General features: G+C 40.4%; 1 protein-coding gene across 4 annotated transcripts in view; it reads left to right on the forward strand.

Moving 5' to 3' along the window:
* Positions 1-17,377, forward strand: part of BEND7 (BEN domain containing 7) — a 47,320-nt gene that overhangs the window by 13,840 nt on the left and 16,103 nt on the right. For 3 of the 4 annotated variants that reach the window (XM_041413352.1, XM_041413353.1, XM_041413356.1), the window contains 3 exons: positions 5,297-5,419; positions 8,312-8,577; positions 13,435-13,660. In XM_041413352.1, the coding sequence (XP_041269286.1) occupies positions 5,297-5,419; positions 8,312-8,577; positions 13,435-13,660 (615 nt within the window). Of the gene's footprint in view, positions 1-5,296; positions 5,420-8,311; positions 8,578-13,434; positions 13,661-14,035; positions 14,706-17,377 lie in introns of those variants that run through there. The other variant, XM_041413354.1, reaches the window with a different exon arrangement.

Below are 17,377 nucleotides of genomic sequence, written 5' to 3' on the forward strand. Positions count from 1 at the left end.
ATAACAGTTCAGGCCACTGAACTGCAGGTACAAAAATTCCATCACAGCCTTAGGCTTTTATTCCAATGAGACTATTGGAGAAAAGGGATGATGGAGTCTACCTGTGAACAGCATGTTCTAGAGTGTGGCCAATCCAGTACTGGCAGAGAATTCTGCCCTGAAGTAGATGGCAGTGTGCCTTGAAAATTTTTCCTGTGCCTTTTTCTTAGTAAGTCCCAGAGAATGGAAGTTGTGCTGCCAGATTAAAATACTCTGCTATCAAAACCCCACCATAACAATCTCCTAAATATGGAAGGACCCAAAATTCATAACACATCTCCTTCTTTGTCCTCAGAGGCCCTGGGCACTGGCAGGGACAGTTCTCTGCATGCACAGAAGTGCCCAAGCCTGCATAGATTAGGTGCCTTGTTCCCAAATCCAGCAAGTAGGTGGAGCAGCACCTCTATCCCCTCAGGGGCCTGATTCAGCATGTGAGCTAAAATGCGTTGACAGGATTTGGCCCTGTATGCAAGAAAATGTCAGCTTTGATTTTTTTGTATGTGGAGGAAGGATTCAGTTGACTTATGATCTCCTACAGGTTTGAAGTGGTCTATGGGATGTGGAAGGGTCAGGTTGAGCAACCTCTTGGGCTGTACAGGAGAAATGCCTAGGCTCCCAGCTCTTGGGGGAGCACCCCAGGAGGCACCTCCCTTTGCAGCTGTCCTGCTGCTGAAAGGAATGCAATCTTTTGGGTTATTACATAAAGGAGGGTGTGGGCCCTCTCTTCTGGCTGCCTTTGAAAAGACAATCTGCATAGCAGTTGGGTTTGAGGTGTCTGCCTCTGATGGGGTGTTGTGATCCTGGCTGCTGCTTGGGCTCCAAAGCCTGGTCTCTAGGGAAGAAAAACTTCTGATGCATTTCTGAGCAGCAAGTAAGCCCTGAAACTGCTCCTCACCCAGTGCACAGCTCTTCTGGGCATTTTAACAGCCTGATTCCCCCCTGCCATCCCTGGCATTGAGAGCCTGAGCACAAACTCAGTATTTTAGATGTTATACAGAGGATGGACAAAGTTCTTAAAAGCTGGGTGTAGAAATGCTGAACAGTACTTCAAGGGAGATATTACTCCTTCCTTGGTACTTACTGTGGTGTTCAAGTTACCAGGAAAAAACTTCCAGACATAATGTTATTACCTGGGGCTGTCAGGCTTAGGTCATCACTGGGGAGATGTTCAGGCATCTGTAGTAGGTGATCTGAGTTCAGAAACTCTTTCTATCCACTGTGGATAGATACTCTATAAAAAATGAAGATATGTGTTTTAAGCCATCTGAATTGCTCAAATTTGAATGTAATAGACACATCAAGTCCATCTCAGTGGTGTACTTATCTACAGACAGGGTAAGGTGGTTCAAGGAGAGGCTGGAATGAATGTTTAATAGGTGCTGGTGTAGAAAACATTCACGAGAAAGCTATTGACAGTGATGCCTGGAGAGGGTACTTAGAACAGAGGCTAGACAGAGTAAGAGAAATCAAGTAGATACTTACTAAAAAGGCCTTCAAAGGATACACCTTGGGCAGTACAAGAGCCTGGCAGAGGCAACACCCAGGATGGACGATGGGTCACGAGTTTTTTACACTTTTATAAGTTTGGTCCATTTACATATTGGGGTTAATTGTCCGGTCACAGCTTCAGGTAATGAAATCACATTCTCCCAGTTTTGCTCCCCCCAGTTTGCTTTTGTTCATGCTTTTTGGGGCCTGGAGCTGTGAGGGCTGGAAAAGGATTGTTTTTGTCTTACTGAACTGTGAAGAGAGCTTTCTAACGCTCTATATGAATTTCAGAGTTATATACTAATGCAGTACAGAATCTGAAAAATGTGAGAGCCAAAACTTAAGGCATCAACAAAAATAAAAGAGGAACAGGGCAAGCCTAGACATTGCTACAAAAGAAGGAAGAGTAGGAAAATGCATGAAAACCAAAGGGATTTATTCCAAACCAGACTTAAGGTGGTAGTTCCACAAGTCAGGGTGTTAGGTAGACATCTATGACCCACTTTTTTTAGTGGAAGTCACCTGGAACTACAAACAATGAGCACCATGTCTGTCCTGTTATAGACAGTAAACTCACACTTGAGTTTCATTTCCTGTGTTCTGTACCAAATCCAGCAGTGATGCAGCAGCTGAATTGCTTTTGGGTTGCATCAAGATCATTCTCACTGGGTAGTTCTTGCACGCTTATAGACTGGTAGCAATGTTAGTTACAGTGAGTGAATTCCCTCTTAGCAGATCCAGCTGGAAAAAAACACTGTCCTGGGCTACTTACTGCTCAAATGGGGGAAGCAGCTCATGTACTTGTGTCATCTCCTTCTCTCAGTCACACAGGCAGGTATCAAATTTGCCTGCTGGCCAGCTTCCAGAAGAGAGGGAGATGGCTCTTTAAAGACTCCTTCATAAAAATAAAAAGTCTGATCTCCTTTTAAAATTAAAAATTTATTTATAACAGTTGAAAAGGGTTGGTTTTGTCCTCTAAAAATGATAAAGATAGTGCTTAGAACAATGACTGAGAACACTCTACTAGATATTTCTTACAACACAATAACTGATCAGAGGAGGGAGGATAGAAATAAAATAAAAAACCCTCATGAATATGTAAGGAGTTGTTAGAACCCTGCCTTGATTTAAAATATTGGTGGTCTCTTTTCCCATTCCCAGTACCTATGGTAGATTTACATGGGTAATTTCTATCAATGCTAATGGGGATTATAAAGCAAATCCCCTATGCCTCAATGGGAAAATAGACCCTGTGGTTTTCCATCAGGAGCCTGTGTGCCTGTGTGTTTTCATTAGGAACATGTTATATTGCAACAGGAAAGATGCACAGGTATTTACTGATACAATTCATTCAAGTTTTCATGTGCAATTCACCATGATGTAGAGCCTTTGTTAAGAAGGAAACAAAAGCCACCAACCCTGTTTCTCCCCAGAGTCTTTCAGATAGCATTTCCAGAAGAAAACACTTCCAGAAGCCCTCTAGAATATTGAATTCTGATCAAGAGAAAGGACAGGCTTCATCCCAAGGATCTTTTAGTCTAAAACAGCTGAGAAAGGACTGAGGGAAGGATGGTCTTACTTTGTATTAGTCTGTTAATGAAACTCTTCTAAATTCTGGGGCTCCTATTGTCTTACTGAAAGGTAAAGTTATGCTGGTGCTAAATTATAAGTTGTCTTGAAATTCATCTATTTAAAAGTCTACTTAAAACATGTAGGTGAAGGGTATTGGTGGAGCCAAGTTGAGGGATTCTGATTAATCTGCTGCAAAGCTAAAGATAACATTTTTTTTTCCTCTGTACCTGTAACAATGGGCTAAACATTTTATGGACCATTGAAAAGGTAAAATCCCATCCATGCCCCAAGGAATTTCCAATGAATAGACTGTGTACAAAGGAAGGGTGAGATCAAACTAGGCAGAGTCCTGCTGAGTCAGAAACCTTTTTGTTTCATTTTGAGATTCTCAGCCCGTTTTCCAAATAACTCTTTAGTATAAAAATCGTTTTATTTGCAGCTGAAACCTTTGAGAGATAAAGCCAGTGGTTCTATTGCATTTGCACTTGCTGGATTTGTAGGGATTTTGTTAACTACTCCGTTTATCTTATTACAGTTTTAACAGATTTTATCCATGTATGATATTTTAAAATACCAAAATTTGTAATTGCAGTAGTGTGGAGTATCTAAATATCTGAGGAAAATAGGAGTGTGACACCCAGAAGATGTCAGCTGTCTTTAAGTAAGGCATTAGTTGAGTTTTACAAGTAGCTCACCTTTGGAGTGTGACCATGAGTTTGCTCAAGTCTGGTAGATGTTGCTTCAGGTCTGAAGGACTGTATGGATGGAGGCAGAGAACAAGTGCCTGGTGGTGGCCAGATTTTCAGTTATTTCAAATGAGGATTGAAGTCAGGGGAGCTGTGTGGGTCTGACATCAGGGATCTCTGATGAAAGAACACAACCCAAACCTGAAAAGGTATTAAAAACCTGGTTTGGCTTCAGAGGAAAGCAGAAGTAATAATGAAAAATGTGATGATTTGTAAGTGGAGATTAAATTAATTGCTTATGTTCACTTTAGCTAGGTCATGATTAAAGGGCACCTGGTAAGTGTCAGGCTACAGAAGAAAAAGGGAAATACACTGGCTGAAGTCCACATGTGACACCAAATGAGATTATTTTGTTAGGTGCATTTGTACCTATCTTCATGAAATGGTCATTCCTCCTGCAGTCTTGAGCAGTAAAATAGCCATCAGTTTAAATGACTGTAAGTACATTTGGAAAGGAAGGGAGGTGCATACCTTCTAGCCTCAGCTTCAACCAGATACTGTTAGGTGTTTTGTTGAATTTTGAAATTTTTATTTGCAGCTAGGGATAGCTGTCTAGGGATACAGCTGTCCTAAGCTAAAGTGCAGGATATGACTATCCTGCAAAATTTGAAATCCCTCAGCTGTTACAGCCTGTTCCAGTTCAGAACAAAAAATGCAGAATTTCTGGAAAGTAAAGCAGTAATAAAAGCACTGCTGAAGGCTAGAACTAGAACTATGTAAGTTCAGTTAAACACTAATAAGAATTACTAGAGAAAAGGAATCTCTTGAACTACTATATTAATTTGCAAAGGGAAACTCTGGAAAGCCCATCTTGTAGGTCACAGTGGTGGAAAATATCATAGAAAACAATCCCACTCTAGCAAACAGAAGAGCAGATTTGAAAGCTTTCATCATCGGTGGCTCTTTTCTGTCCTGTTGCTGGGGTTTTTTTCTCCAAGTAGGGTATTTCATTCTATCTTCTTCACATGGTAAAGAATCACCTGTAAGATTCAAGCAGTTTAAAAATTCCTAGACCCTCATTTTATGTACAGTACAAGCCTTTATTGCACAGTCTGTCTTCATTCTTTGTAAGACTGTTCCAGGAGATGGGCTTTTTTATGTGTGTGTGATAAAATAAGTATGTTTGTAATGAGGTTTGGTGCTTTTGTTATTCAAGATGAACCAGCCTGACAATAGAAAGCCCTGCTGTGAGGAGTGCATTATATTCACACTCTGAGCAGTCTTCTCCAGCCCATGTAGCATTGCATCCCAACTCAATATAATTGCACATATTAGTAATTGAGTAAAAACTTTCCTCTTAAAAGGAATCATGTTGAAAATTACTTCCTTTCCTGCTTTTGCTCTGATTTTACAATCTGACATATTGATCATAGTTTCAAACACCTGCCAGTTGTTGTCTGGGTGATTTATTATGGCTTACATCTCACCCATTTCATTCCACTCTCTTTCAGGAGAAATTCCAATGGTGAATTCATCAGTTGGACCAAACTGCTGTACGTGTAATTGCCAGTCAACCCTGCAGGCGATTCTTCAAGAGCTCAAGACCATGCGAAAATTGATGCAGCTGCAAGCAGGTGCAGTGACCAGTCCTGTATGTGCATACTTGTGGCAAGCATCGAGTTGAGGATGGCCCAGCTTGTTGCAGGGGTGTTGGATGAGATGGTCTTTGGAGGTCCCTTCCAAACCCAAACTGTTCTATGATACTGTGGTCTTCCTGTTGGGGAATGGTCTAGGGGATTAAAGTTTTTGTGGGTGTTGTATTTGCGGGGTTCCCAGACGAAGGAAGGAATGATGAATCTGACTCTGTGTTCTCAGAAGGCTAATTTATTATTTTATGATACTATATTATATTAAAAATACTAAACTATACTGTACTAAAGAATACAGAAAGGATACTTACAGAATGTTAAAAAGATAATAAAGAAACTTGTGACTCCTTCCAGAGCCTCGACACAGCTTGACCCTGATTGGCCATTGAATCAAAACAATTCACATGAAACCAATGAAACAACCACCTGTTGGTAAAAAATGCCCAAACACATTCCAAAGCAGCAAAACACAGGAGAAGCACATCAGATAATTACTGTTTTATTTTTTCTCTGAGGCTTCTCAGCTTCCCAGGACAGAAGGGATTTTTCAGAAAATAGGATTGTGACACGTGGGCACTCAGGAAAACCTGGATTGGTTCCTGCTCTCCTGACATATCAGTCAAAGTCAAATTTTCACGAGTTTCTTGGAAATGCAACTTCTACTTTTCAGATTGTTACCTGAAACGTGGGATTTTATCTTGTAGCCTTTTAAGGCTTAATTGAAAATAAAATTAATGTGATCAGATACGTAATGAGAGCTGAGTGGGCAGGTCAATATGCCATAGCCGTGTGCAGTTTGTTTTCGCAGTGTATTGATTCAGGGGTGCCAAATGCAACCTCACCTGTGTTCTGCTTACCAGTTCACTAATCTTAGGGGTAAGAAAAATAAAAATTGGAGGTAGCTGAAAGTTACCAATTAGTTCTTCATTCAAACCTCTTTTAGCTCTGTGGTAGTCTCAGCTGAGCTAGCTGCTGCATGTCGTTGCCTGCACCCTTCCTCTGGCTGTGAAGTAGCAGCTTCCAGTGTGTATACCAGCAATAATCTGTTCACTGGGGAAAATTACTGAGTCTAGTTTTCTCCTAGGTTGGGAGCTGAAACAGAGCAGTGCAGAGCCAGAGGAGTAGTTGAGCCAGCAAGATAATGAGAACGTGGTAGGTAGAGTTAAGTCATCATAGGCTGATGTGAAGCTGTAGGCTCTGTGCTGCCTAAAAATTAGTGTTAATACTAATGAGGAGATAGAGATGTTGGAGATTTTGTCAGCTGACTTACCCATCCAGCATGAGTGATGGGGACTGGAGCCATGGAGGCTTCTCTTGTGGAGAGGCTGGATAAGACCTCTGTAAGAAAAGGGAGTGTTGAGTAATTAACTGAAATATGGGTGGAGTGAAGGGCTGACTAAACTCCTTGTCTCCACGGTGTATAATGTTTGAGTGAGTGATGGGAACGATCAGACAGGTTTTGTAATATCAGTTGACACACATAAAAATGCTTTTCTAGAAGTCATCAGTTTACAAAGAAGAACACAAAAGCCCAGTTTTACAATTTTTGCTGGTACATGGGATTTTTTATGCAATCACACCAATTTATTTCATTGAAATCACAGGGGTGATTGAAAAATGGCTTGTGAGTGAGAGTTAGAAAACTGGGGTCTATGCCAAAAGAGCTGACTCCTCAGTAGCAGAACATTTCTTATTTATTATGTATCTACAGAGTAAGTACCTTTGTTAATTTGTGAATCTTTTGATTCATTTGGAATACTTAATATTTTCAGTTAAAATTACAGTTTTGCAGAGAAAAAAAATCATTTAGCATTTTTGTTGCTAAAAGGAAAAAAAACCTAAAATTCAAACCTGTAAGTGAAAGTGTAATGACTAATTTTAGCATTCAAACACCCTACTGTCTTAATTATAAACTACACATCACAGTTTTGTAAATCCTTGCCAGAAATGAAATATTCCAGAAATATTTTAATAAACAATAGTCTGAGGTTTGTTTTCTTCCTGAAGCTTTGTAGTTGAGGACTTTTTGTAGCTTGCTCATCTTGAATGAGTTTGATCTGCATGTAGAGCACTTCTGGCTTTTGCTTTGTTTGTTTTGACCTTGATCTTAGTGATTTATCCACACACATAATGGTATCTTGATAGCATTCTTCTGGGGGGGCTTGTTTGTATTGGTACAGGTTCAGGGTTGGTGCCTTAATTTATATAAATGATTGTGGAAATCATTTATATAAATGATACTGGAAAATGCAAATTATTGATAAATGTATTTCTTCTATTTCAGAGGTAATACATGTCAGCTTTTGTGTATGAGCAAAACAAACTGATGGAACTTTGGGTTACTTTTTTCCCCTCAGAAATTAAACTATTGAATAGTGTTTTCACTCATTCTTGACATAATAGTACTTGAAATGTTCTTGCTGCGCTAATTAACTTGGAGACCACTGTCATAAAAATAACTGTAATTGCATTAGCACTTGTATTATCTTACTTTATCAGGAAGAGATCCTCAAAGAGTGAGATTCTCAGTCACTCAAAGGGCACACAAATTAATCATCACTTAAGTGCTTCATGTCACCAGCCATCCAGTGGGCTCTAGGAAAAAGAACTGTGTATTCCTAATTTCCTTAAAATACTGTTCATCAGTATGGCTTGAAAAGCCTCACCACAGAGCTCACTGTCATTATCCCCATTGTACAGATTGGAAAATTATGCAAAGGTGATAAAACTTATTTGTTTCCCATGCACCAGCAGCCCTGAAAATCACATCACTTATCTAGAAAATAAGTTCAGTGAGTCAGTAGTTTAATGGTGCATCTGTGTGGATATTCATGGGCTTTTGTCTGTAAAATTAATGCATTAATTTCTTTCATTCAGTTGGGACTCAAAACAGACAGCAGCCTCCTGTTCCTTTGATTTGTGCACAGAAGTCAACAATATCAAGAAAGAGAAATAAAAAGAGAAAACTGCCCCTCAAAGTTGTTGAAGCAGTTTCCACAAATAAGAAACCCAGCTCTCCAGAGAGTGAGAAGAGGCTGACAGCAAACTCAGAACAACCGAGTCTGCAAGAAATTGAACCCCCCCTGAAGCCAGAGACCCCTGTTTCAGGGTTTGGAATTATCCTTGAATCAGCTTCATCAGATGTAAGTTAAAATTTTAATATGCAGGATTGCAAGATTTTGAAATACTTACTCATTCAGGAGAATCAGTACTCAAGTGATATTGGTGCATCTTCCCACTTTTTGTTAGAATGAACAAGCAAATCTTGGGTAGGAATGAATGGAGATGTTAGGATTGTGGTGTGCTCATTATGGGATTTTGGGTCTTTTTTTTCAACTTTCACAAACATGAAGTTTTCGCTTGAGTTCAAGGCTCCTGTTCTTTGAGCTTTCAGTGGAAACTTGTTCTTCATCTCTCCCAATGCCAAGAGCCATGGTTGAGGTGAGGAGCCATGAAAAGTGCATGTGTGTAAACCATTCACAGCCCCATCATTGCTGATGAGCCCATGTAGTCCACACATGGGTCTTGATCCTGCCAAGAAGTATTTATGTGCTTTTTTGGTCCTGCTGACTTTGGGGGACTCCTCGTCTCTAGAAAAATTCATATTCAGTCTTTGCTGAATTTGGTCATTTGGTCTTGATTGCTCTGTGTGCTGGAGTAGGGCCTCAGCACTGTTGATGATGTCAGTGTGACTAAAAAGGCCAAAATTTGCCACTCTAAGAATATGCACTTTTCCCATAGAAAATTGCAGTATGCATATTTTCTTGATTCATGTACACACTGATAGAAATTCCATGTGTCTGGTGGATGATTGGCTTTGTTTAATGACCAAATTGATGTCATCCAAACCAGTTCACTGATGAGTAAACTGTTCATTAATTCCTCTAATATATTTCTAATTTTGAGCAGGCTCTTTCCAATTTCCTAAGTACTATGAGCTAGAAAAACATAATTAAATTCCGTATCAATAAGCGTAAATGAAAACAATGCAGCAGATAATATTCTATCCTTCTGGAAGAGGGAACTAATAATAAAAAAGAGCAGTCAGGATAATTCAGTTACAGAGATGCAAGCCACACCACTAATTAGGTTGCAGTCTCATGCCACAGAGTCAGTGTAGTGATACAGAGTAACTGGTTTGATGCTTTTTTCAGGGGGTTTCCTTTTGTAGTACTGAGCTTCATAATGTTTGAGGTAAAGGTTTGGGGAGGACTGGTAATTTATCTCCAGTATGCAATTTGTGCTTATAATTTTTCTTTGCTTGTGGCACTCTTGTCAGCTTGAAACACGGTTTTGAAAACAGTTTTGTGCTTGCAATGGAATTTAATTTGGCTTTATGAATGTGTTTCATCGCTGGACACGATTCTTTGTAGTTGCCAGTTTGACCTAAGGAAAAAAAGAGAAAACCTTTGGCTCATAAATCAGGTCTTCATCTGTCCTTCCATGGTTGAGCCCTTGCTTGCCACAACAGTTGTTTGACTAAATTTACGGAGCCAGAACCCCATGACAAATTGATTTTGTTTTGTCTTTGTAAAGAAAACATTTGAATTCTGAAAACAGATATATTTAATGCAAAAATAAAATGTGACCTTAAATATTTTGAGAAGGCTTAAGAAAGTCACTTCTTTGAGAATGAATGGCAGCATTATCTTTTTCTACTTTTTTATAAGCATCTCTGGTGTGGTCACAACCAGCATGTCTGTGTGCCTGAAAAAACCTGAAATACATTTTACAAAGCACCATAAATGAATGTTCCCTTGAGAATATTCCACAGGTTGTTTGTAGTGTGTGCTGTGTCATACATCACCACTGCTGCCACTGCTATTTTGCCAACATTTATTGAACTTAAAGAAGAATCCAAATTTAATGGGTATAAAATCAGGGCTGCCAAAACCAGTGCAATTAGTCCAGACCTCCTGAGATGAAATACTGCTACATACAGAGGTGGAAAATGTCTTGGTGAGACCAGCCCTCAATCTGGACCACGGATCAGAGGATCTGCTTTTTAAATGCAATGATCTGATTACAACTCTTAGTTGAACTTATGTTTGTTTTACAGTTGTAATATTTCATTTATATCCTAATAATTTTTAATCTACATATTACAACCTACTAAAATATCTAGGATTAAATCTAATTCACTGTCTGTTAATTTTAGCACAGCAAAAGACTTTAGCATTCATGGCTTCTTTATTTTGTTGTTCACAAATAGCTTACCCCCATTTCCTTTTTGCCATGATCGTTATCTATTAATAAGTGCTTTTTCTTTGAGCAATTACATTCGGAGTGATCATGAAGTTCAAATGGTTACTGATTCTCTTTGATTGAAGAATAGCTGACTACTAAAGGAAAGCAAGAATAAATCATAGTTTTGCCTGCAAACCATTTCACTGATAAACAAATTGGTTGCTGTATTAAGACTAAAACAATCAAAACTAAAATAATACTGGCTTCTCCACACTGGTACAATGGTAAGGTTTGAAATGTATTTTACAGCTGTATTGCAGGGTGGTTGGTGCACCTGCCAAAGTGTAATGCAGGTGTTCTAGGGTAAGACTGGAAGGGAGGGGAGGGGAGGGGAGGGAGACTTGATTTTTCGGTACAAATGGAGAAGATAACAGCAGGGCTTCATGATCCTTCTGGCTTTTTGGGTTTTAAGTAGGAGGTTTCAGAAAAGGTACCACAGGAACAACTGGCTTTTGGTGAGGGTACCAGCAGTAGCTAGGCCAACAGGACTGTTGATGATGTCCAAGGCAGTGACTGTCCCTCTGTACTCAGCACTGGTGAGGCCTCGCCTCAAATCCTGGTGTCAGTTTTGGGCTCCTCACAACAGAGACACTGAGGGTCTGGAGCATGTGCAGAGAAGGGCAATGGAGCTGGGATATTTATCCTGGAGAAAAGGACACTCAGGGGGGACCTTATCACTCTCTGGAACTCCCTGAGAGGAGGGTATAGCCAGGTGGGTGTCCATCTCTTCTCCCAACTAACAAGTGATATGATAAGAGGAAATGGCCTCAAATTGCACCACAGAAAGTTTACTTTGGATATTGGGAAAAATTTCTTCTCCAAAATGGTTGTCAAGCACTGGAACAGGCTGCCTGGGGAAGTGGTGGCAGTCACCATCCCTGGAGGTATTTAAAAGATATGTAAATGTGGCACTTGGGGACAGGGCTGAGTAGTGGGTTAATGGCTGGACTGAATAATCTTTAAGGCTTTTTCCTATCTAAATTTTTCTGTGGTTCTATAATTTCTCTGCCCTGGGTGTGTGGATCATTGAGGTCATCTTAGATGGCTATCACAAGACCAAAGAAACAGAATTGGGCAGGTATCCTTCATCACCATGTCAGCTGCATTCTGGTTTTTGATTTACATGAAGTAAAATTTTTCCCAAGTTGTAAACTTGGCCCACATTTATTTACTCTTGAAAATCTTTTCTGTCATCAGAAGTTTGGAAGTAACATATTAAAAACCCACCTACACTGGAATACTGTCAAATGTCAGTAACTGACTGTTTTGCTGGATCCAACATTTTCAAAGTTCTTGAGACAAAAATCCAAATTCTCATCCAGAACAAGCTGAGGAACTACATGCTTCTTAGAATTTTTTTTGTTGTTGTTGCTATCTTCATATTTTAAGATTCTTCATCCTGGCTACCCAAATCATTGTAATCTTAAGTTTTACTGCTCAGTACACATCCATATCCCATGACAGTACATGCTTTGGAAATACTCTACTCGCTGCAACACTGTTCATACTGATTTTTAGAAATTCGTGGGAAAAGAATTTCACAGCCAAATTGTTCTGAGACTGGCAGCCCTTTCTTCTGTCCAGACTCAAGATGTTTGCAGGTGATATGATGGGAGATGGCATTTGCTCTTGCTCTGTAAACTTCTCTGAAAATGCATCATCATTGCTGAATATATTTCATGTAGGGGGAAAAAGGGGCAAGTTCTTAGGAGCAAGACTGTAATATTGGTTTATTACTTCACATCATGATCACTGATTCTTTTACCTCCTTGCCAACTTCTAAACAGTATTTTCAAAATTTTAGTTTATTCCCAGTGTGTGTTCTAGATATGTAATTATTCTGTGAAGAAGTCTTACCATAAGCATTGTATGGTACTCACAGAAGAAAATTCTGCAAATGGTGTTCATGTAATTTCTGATATGTACAGACAGGGGCAGCAAAAAGACTCTTGGTAAGGGGACTTCCTCAAAGGCTTTTGTCTATTTTGGCCCTCATTGTACTTGAGAGAAGACTCTTGTGAAATACAACATGATTTTCTTTTCTCTTCTTCCCCTCCATTTCACCTTGGCAGTCACTTAAATCTCTGTGATTCACTGTTGAGGGTTTTTGTACTGAAGTAAACTGCCTAACATCATCCTCTTCTAAACATGCATTTTGGGACTATGAAAAGGAGGGACAAATGGATGCTCAGCAAGTGCTGGCTCCAGGGACAACCTCGAACTCGTCATCTGCTTATACTCATGTGGGCCATATCTTTGCTGGAGCCCTCTTGGGAAGCCACACAGATTGGGCCAGTATTCCTGCATTTGTGCTTCTTGGAAGTGCCTGGCTGCCCCACAGCACACTTGTTCACAGCATTTGGCAGTGAAACAAGTCCATTAAATGGTTAGACAAATGTTCAGAAAGCATCGCTTTGGAGCGCTGCTCTGCGATGATCCTGTGCTTTGTCATTATTACCCAGCATTGAAAGGTATCTCCTGGCTTTTTGTTAGCTGTATGCCTAGAAGTGATGTCAGTAGTTGTTAACTTTTACAGACATTAGACAAGGAGTGTGATTGTTTGATTTGCCTTTTAAGGTGCTTATTCACTGATGGGGTTTGATTTCAATGAATTAGGCTGCTGTGGTCCTGAATAGCTGGGAAAAGATTCATGGTTTGATGAAGTGATTGTAAAGTCTCACCAGATGCATGATTGAAGTAAAATAATGTCTTTGAATGCTCGTTTAATTAAAACATTTGTATTCTTTTGGTAGCCAGAAGTGCAACTTGCAGAAGGCTTTGATGTCTTCATGCCAAAATCACAGCTGGACTCTATACTATCAAACTACACTCGCTCAGGAAGTCTGCTCTTTAGGAAGCTGGTCTGTGCATTTTTTGATGACAAGACTTTGGCTAATTCTTTACCAAATGGCAAAAGGAAAAGAGGGCTCAATGACAACCGGAAAGGACTAGACCAAAATATTGTGGGTGCAATAAAAGGTATGTTTTCTGCTTTCTTTCCTATGTGTAATTAGAACATATTCTCAGCTAAGGAGAGTGTAAGGGGATTAGAATTTCTGACGCGTGTTAGGTCTATTAAAATATGCAGTCTTATTTTTATTCCCTTTCATTCACTTGTTAAAAATAGCTTCTACGGGGACAGCTTGTGTTAATTTTAAGCCAGTGATCCTGGTTTCTGAAGTCAGTCTGTAAGGCTGGAAACTCAGTGTTCATCTAAGATAATTATTTTTTTTCCCCAGATATCAGAGATGCAAAGAAATCTTGAAAACATAATGACAGTGTAACTGATACACTTCAATCAAGGTTCTGAGTCTTGCACTGTATTTGACTTTGTCTGCTCTGTAAATTTTTCAGTAGTTGCTGGCTGGATTGGGGAGAGATGGAGGAAGATAATACTGCATGAGATGAGTTTGATGCTCATAAGTACAATGGTCCTTCTCTTGGGGGAGCAAATTTATTGGTTTTTCAACCTTTTGCTGGTTGATTTTTCCTGGCAGTCACTGCTGTCTATCTTCCAGAAGAGCACATGTACCTTCAAACTCTGTGATGACAGCATATAAAGGGCTGGTATTATTAGGCCAGAGTTTCTGAACTGGATTCTATTTTGAAACCTTATATTGTAGGGACAATACCCAGATCATCAAAAGACAGGCCAAAAATAAGCTTTAAGAGTGAGCTTATTTTAGAGGCTGTGACTTGTTCTCAGGTACAGATTGCTAACTTAGGAGACATAGGGCAGTAAGAAGAGCTTCTGTGAGTCCATTGGCAGCAAAAGGAGGCAGGAAAATCTTCTGCAACCACCTCTGTGCCAACTTTTGGACTCCTCTCCCCATGAAAGAAAGACATTGACAAGCTGGCTTGAGTGCAGTGGAAGGACCACCAAGACTCAGGACTTCACCACTTCCCTGCTTCTGTATCAAATGAGGGCAGGCTGAGAGAACTGGAGAGAGGATGATTCAGGAGAAGTCCTACTGCTGTTCACAAGCACCTTAACGGGATGATGTGGAGAAGTGGAGTCAGACTCTTCTCAGAGGCACAAGAGGCACTGAACACATGGGAAATAACAATTTGATAAGGAGAAGCATTTTCACCATCAGGGTTGAGCAGTGCAGTAGGGGCTCAGAGGGGCTGCAGGACCTCCATCCCTGGAAATATTCAGAATGTGACTGGTCACAGGCCAGAGCATTATGACCTAGTTGGCCATACTTTGAGCAGCAGGCTGGGCATGGGGGCCTTCAGAGGACACTCTCAGCTGTGCAGTTCTGCAGTAAAGTGTATGCTGTGCCTGTGTCATAGCCTGATATATCTTACAGAGCAGCTGACAGACTTCCTTACAGTTATGTTTGTATTTAGGTTTAAATCACAAACACTGTTTTGTACCTTCTTTTCTTGAGCTCAGTAATCTGCAAAAATCTGTCTGAATTCCCTCTATCTGTATCTCATTGTTTCTTAAAAGCTTTAATAAATAAGTTAAATGAAAGAAAGAGGAGTTCAAAATTACTTCAAAAAAAGCCACTCTAATTTGAACAGCACTTGATAAAATAAATGTTTTACAGTAAATGCAACAGGACTACTAAAATAGCAGCTGGTACACTCTGCAGAGAGCAATGTTTCTCAGTAGCTAAGATTGTACTAGTGGAGCAAATTCTGAGGCTTGGCTTAACCTCTCACTTGAGTTTAAGAGAAAAAAGGAGGGACTTGTAGTTCCAACAGAAAAATTTAGTCTGTGATGGTACTACTAGGTACCACTGCCATAACAGTGATCTTTATTAGTATTTACAGTATTGCCCAAATGCTAGTGCCTGATCCCTGATAGGGAAGCCTGTCCCTAAAAGCTGTGATGGAATAAGATGCCAGGGTCTGACGTCCTGTGGGTCTTCACTCAGTCTGGCTCCAATAGCACCCTTCTTCCCTCCAAGGAGCTGGGCTATCAGACACTGTGGTTTCATTTATTCCAAGAAATAACTGAGCCAGTATGAAATCTCTACAAGAACAGCATCATGTTGTTTGCATTATTATCATTAGAACATTCTTCTACCACGTGCCCAGATATCCTTTAGTGGCACTTGTAGTCCTTTTCCATGACAGAGACACAAAAGGCTACATTAATGACAAAAATGGGCAGAGAACTTAAAGGAGGGAGTGTTTGCTTGAAAATCACTCTTCCTGTCTGAAAACATTTTCACTGCTGTCCTTAAAAGTAATTTAATGCTTCTGCAACAGAATGATTAGCCAGGGAGCAATTCTCTCTTTTGACTTTGGGTATTCAGTGGCACTTGTATCAGTTGCAGTGTTTCTCCTGGGCAATCAGCTTCTCTTGTGAGTCTCTTTCACTCAGAACTGGGGGGAAAAAAAAAAAAAAAAAAAAAAAAAACCAACACGAGTCAGAAGCACTTATTTTTCCTTTGGATTGTTGACTAGAAATTCAGCTAGTAAAATCCTTCCCTGCAGAAGTCAATGAGCTGTGTTCAGATAGAAGTGTGATGTGTCCATCAGGGATTCATAGTGGGACCAGTACAATTTAATATTTTCATCAATGACACAGGCACTGGTTTCTAGGGCACCCTCAGCAAGTTTGCAGATGACACCAGGCTGAGTGGTGTGGTTGTTGACAGGAAGAAAGGGATGCCATCCAGGACCTTGGCAGGCTGGAGGAGTGAGTCCATGTGAACCTCCTGATGTTTAACAAGACCAAGTGCAAGGTCTTCCATGTGGGTCAGGGCAATCCCCAGTATCAGTATAGACTGGTGGATGAAGGGACTGAGAGCAACCCTGCAGAGAAGGACTTGGGGGTACTGTTAGACAAAAAATTAGATATGAGCCAGCAATGTCACAGCTCAGAAAGTCAGCTGTGTCCCAGGTGGCATCACAAGAACTGTGGGCATGATTCTGTGCCTCTGCTCCACTGTGATGAGACCCCACCTGCAGTGCTGCAGCCAGCTCTGGGGTCCCCAGCACAGGAAAGACATGGACCTGTTGGAGCAGCTCCAGAGGAGACCACCAGGACAGTCAGAGGGCTGGATCACCTCTGCTATGAAGACAGGCTGAGAGATTTGAGGTGGTTCAACCTGAAGAAGACAAAGCTCTAGCAGACCTTATTGTGGTCTCTTAATATAATATAAATATATAATAATGGTATAAAAGGGACTGGTAAGAAAGATGAGGATGGATATTTTACCAGAGCTTGTAGTGACAGGACAAAAGGGCAGTGGCTTTAAAATGAAAGAGGGTACATTTAGTTGGACATTATGAAGCCTTTTCTTTTTGGTGATGATGGTGACTATAGGCACAGTTTGCCCAGAGAACTGTGGGTGCTCCATCCCTGAAGGTGTTTAAGATCAGCTTGGACAGGGCATTGAGCATTCTGATCAAGTGCAAGATGTCCCTACTCATGGCAGTGGGGTAGGACTAGATGGTCTTTAAAGTCCCCTTTAAATTCAAACCAGTCCATATTTCTCTGGCAGAGGGTTTGTTAATACCATACAGCTTGGGTGGACTGGAGAGGGCAGGTCCCAGTTCTCCTGCCTCCTTGCTGCTACATTCCCATTCCTTTTTGTCCACATTGTTATTTCTTAACCACACATTGAGCAGTTTTTAAGTAAGTAGGAACAAGTCATTCATCAGGTGCCCACTGTGTCAGATACCATATGGATTCAGAAGGGAAAGATTATTCCTACCTTTGCAAAGATGATGATT

Source organism: Onychostruthus taczanowskii, unplaced genomic scaffold, assembly GCF_017590055.1.
Source record: "Onychostruthus taczanowskii isolate IOZ18803 unplaced genomic scaffold, ASM1759005v1 scaffold41, whole genome shotgun sequence".
NCBI classification, from domain to species: Eukaryota; Metazoa; Chordata; class Aves; order Passeriformes; family Passeridae; genus Onychostruthus; species Onychostruthus taczanowskii.